General features: G+C 36.6%; 1 protein-coding gene across 1 annotated transcript; it reads right to left on the bottom strand.

The window, feature by feature from the left end:
- Positions 1-60: 60 nt before the first annotated feature.
- Positions 61-4299, bottom strand: LOC123885695. Its single transcript, XM_045934998.1, has 3 exons — positions 3548-4299; positions 1504-1667; positions 61-1398 (listed from the first exon to the last, which is right to left on the bottom strand). Exons 1-3 carry the CDS (start codon positions 4167-4169, stop codon positions 322-324), a joined length of 1863 nt encoding a protein of 620 aa, XP_045790954.1. The 5' UTR covers positions 4170-4299; the 3' UTR covers positions 61-321.

Genomic DNA, 4299 nt, shown 5'->3' with positions numbered 1-4299 from the left:
TAACATAACAGGACAAATATTTCAATAAAAGCAAATATTTCAATCCTGAACACAAAATTCTGGACACAAAATTCTGGACACAAAATTGTAGTGGAAGATTACTATAAAAGCAAATATTTCAATCCTGAACACAAAATTCAACTCACTGTTTAATTCCATTCCATCTTAAGCCTCATATTGACAAGTTAATTTGATACAACTGATAATACAAAATGAGAACAAAGAATATATATAAGCTAAATTGGAAAGAAAGAAGAAAAAAAAAACTCAAATATTATAAGAAAAGTAAAATGTAGAACTGCTTCTAACTGCCATAAAAAGCTATGACTTGTGACAAATCACAGCTGTGCATGATAATTCACTGTCTATACTCCATAAATTCAACTCTTCGAGCCGTTTCTGAATCGAATTCAGCTCCATCTCAGTTGACCAATATACCAATTTTTTATCTCCTAGAGAAGATTTACCAAGACCACTTGACCCAATCTTCATGCCAAAAGAAGTCTCGTCGACTCTTCTAATACTCGCACCGTTCTGTTCCAATAATTTTGGTACAATATACACAAAACTCAGGGTTGTAGAGTCTTTTCTCCCCAAAGAGTCTGCCATGGCAACAACTTTCGACACAAAGCCATTAGTCCAGATTTTCTCACTGGACGGTGAGCTTTTAGCATAAAAGAGTTCCAAATTGTTCGCAACACAGAAGTCGTCCTTGGGATCTCCAGACTCGAGCAATACATCAGAAGTGAGAAGCATGCTCCCATCCAAAACCCATGTGTTATACTTATTTTCAATAAACTTTTTAATTACATAAGCCTTTGCCACAATACCCTTTATGGTCTCTAAACTCGAACCTTGCAAAGTCAATTTATTCATCCCAATGCTACTTACAAATTGGTCTACATTGATTACAGGATGTCCCCTCCTAGCCAGATCGAATAAGGAATCAGATGGAGGACCCATGAGTATATAATTTCTTATATTTAGCCTCTCAAAGTGGCATAGTAAGTTTCTTACTACAGCATCTGATACCCCTAAAAGATTAACTAAGAAAATACTATCCCGTTTCTGTAGAGAATGAAGCAAAGCTCCAAGTTCTTCGACGTTCCTCACATGCCTTCCGGGACGTACTTCTCTGAAACAAAAGTCAAACCATTTTAAACTACTCAAAGGCTGCATTTCCAAAATATTGAAATCTAGGGATCTTTCTTCTAGTAACTGAGAATCAGGTCCAGCAGTTTTCCCATAGTTTACTCCAGCATCTCTGTGAGAGACACTTAATGCTCTCTCATGCAAAAAATTTGCATAGATATTAAAGTAACCGTGAGATTGAATAAACTTGATGAACCAAGGTGTCCATATTTTCTCCCCTATCTTCTTATACCATCCTGTAGTCACCTGTACAATTTTTCAGAACGAAAATTAGGAATGAACTGCTCATGTATACCTGAGAATTGAATAAGAGCGAAGAACAAGACATTTATTCTTTGAAGATTTTATTACCATCCCTTCAAGAAATGGTTTATTTCCCTTTGCCTTGTTTTTGTCATACCACAATCTGAACTCTTTCCATGGCTTTGGAAAGAGAATTTGCCCCCACGTACCAACCAACTGGTATAAAAAAAGTCGTGTCTGGTCATCCAACTGCAATTTATTGCCATGCTTACCTGCAAACCAGAAACCAATTTGCATCGTCAACATTACTGTATAGAAATTCACAAGATAATGAACAAGTAGAATACAATTACAAAGGCAGCAATAACGCAAAGAACACAAAAAAAGGTATTAACCTTTGTTTGACTTTTGAGTTTTGTAACTCATTAACCAAACTTGACAATAACACAAAAAAAAAAGGATTGAACTTGGTGGCACTTTAGTTGTGACCAGACCAGAATACACAAACATAGCATCGTTATGCAAAATTGATTGACAGGTTCACAAATGACAAGATACTTTCACAACGTAGCATACAAGAAAACGTAAGTTACATAACAAGTTCAAAAGCGATAGACATATTGACAAATCGCCAGAAATTTCAAAATTAATAAAGAGTGAAGGATGGTGGAATTGGGTTCCCCTTGTTGTGAGCCGGATTCGGCTAAGTAAGCAAAATTTCAGCTCATTGGAGTTGGGTAACTTGGGTTCATTTACCCCAATGGTCTGTTGGGTCCATTGCAAGCTTGCAGGTTACAACAACAATAGTTTCTTCATGTTTTCTGGTTCATGACTTTGTCTTATGGGCTATAGGTTTGAGACTCAATACAATATCATTTACCTCCATTGTATATGCGTTCACAACACTGAGGCGTTAGATGCATCTATGGATTCAAGTGCTACAACTGTGAAGTTAATGTTTAGTTAACAGTGGAGCCTTATCATTCAGCCAATGTATAATGGGTTTTAAAAAGCACTGAACCATTGTCATTTTAGGTATAGGGGAAAACTAATCGTTACGCTGAAGCCTCATTCAATCATCTTAAAACTCATGAATCTATGCAAGTTGAAACGAGTCTGTGTGTGTGTACTGAAGTTTACACAACAACTTTTAATTTAATTTTGATACCTAGAATTGTGGATTTGTATGATTTTGCGTTAACTTGAGAGATTGACAACAAGGACAACTAACACAAAAAACCCCATATTCTCTTGTTCATTGAAACATTGGCTTCTCATAATACCAAGTTTCTTATCCTACAAAAGACTCATCAACGCATGATCCAACTGTCACTGCCACTACAACAGAGGATCATAGTAAACACCCCTTGTGAAACAAGGTCAAATAGTAATAATATGCAGCTTCCTTCCCCCAGATATCATTAGCAAAATTGACAAATAACAATATGACGACTCTAGCTAAGTAATTCACTTCATATATCAGGCAAACAATGACCAATATGCTAAGCATCCCTGACCACCAATTTTATTCTATCTCTCTCACAAATAGCACAGGCAACAAACAATACATTATGCTCAGCCTTGCACACACTCCTGACCACTCTTATATCTATCCTTAATGGGGGATTCGCTTACACAAGGAAAGCCTTGCTTCTTTCCTCTCCAATATCTTATTATCCACGAAGTACCCACTAACCAAATTCACCCGACATCTAATCTCCATTAGCTATCAACAACCAGGTGACATATTTTAAAGCAAAAATAAAGGACAATCTTATCCTATGAAATTCCTGATATGTAGGAATCAACAGAAGAGTTACACTCCTCGTGAGCATTGTAGAAAGCCTTATATAATGATCTTGTATTTAAAAATGACTGATTGCATAACTTGAACCTATAACCAAGGTTATAAAGATGTCCACAGCCGCGATCTAGACCACAACAAAATGGTTTTTTATGTTCCAACGACTATAACACAACCATATTGATACTGCATCGGCCGCATATTACTGCAAATCTCTACAATACCAAGAATCGAGAATACAACTTAAAACTCTGCCTATAACTATAAATCACAATGTAAATAACAATTCCAACCATTGCAACAACTCTACCTTATTTTAAAGCAAAGAAAATAAAACAAAAATGGTACCTGGAACAAACCTTGCACGTTGCAATGTAACACCAAAAATGGAAGGACTATAATTAGAAGCATTATAATAGAAATTCACAATCACCGTCTTAACAAACTCATAATAAAGCGAAGAAACCTCCAAATCATCTTCAACTACAAAAGCAAACTCATCATCTGAACTAGGCCACCAAGCTTCCAACCACTGTGCTTGCAAACCCACATTCCCAGTTCTATAAAGCACAACTTTTTCACCAAATTTCCAATCAAACCCATCAACAAACTCCAAAATCCTCCGCGATTCACTCAGCTTCGAATCAACAGAATCATCATCAGTCAAAAAAGCAAAATGATCAATGTAGATATGGAGATGGACACGATCACCGAGGTAATCAGCGGCAGCAAGAGAACGGAGGCAGCGAGAAACGGAATCAAATCGATTAAAGGCAAGGACTTTGATTAGGAAAGTGAAATTGGGGGAAATGATGGAATTAGGGTTTATTTGAATTGGGTTTCTGAGAGTGAAATTAGGGTTTGAATCAATGATTGAAGATGGGAGAGAAGTGTTGTGGTAAGTGTAGAAAATGAATGCGGCGAGAGTGATGAGGATTATTGGGAGGAAGTGTCGTTTAGGTCCCACCATTGATTTGAGAAGATTTCATGCATACATAACATTGCTTGCAGATTAGGGTTCTTGAGAAGAATGAGGATCACATATAGATCTCAGTCTCACCATAGCAAATTCTATGATATCAAATTTTAACACTTGAATT

The sequence above is a fragment of the Trifolium pratense genome, linkage group LG5 (assembly GCF_020283565.1).
Source record: "Trifolium pratense cultivar HEN17-A07 linkage group LG5, ARS_RC_1.1, whole genome shotgun sequence".
Taxonomy (NCBI): Eukaryota; Viridiplantae; Streptophyta; class Magnoliopsida; order Fabales; family Fabaceae; genus Trifolium; species Trifolium pratense.
Note: the sequence above shows the minus strand (reverse complement) of the source record. Positions and strands in the feature narration are given on the sequence as shown.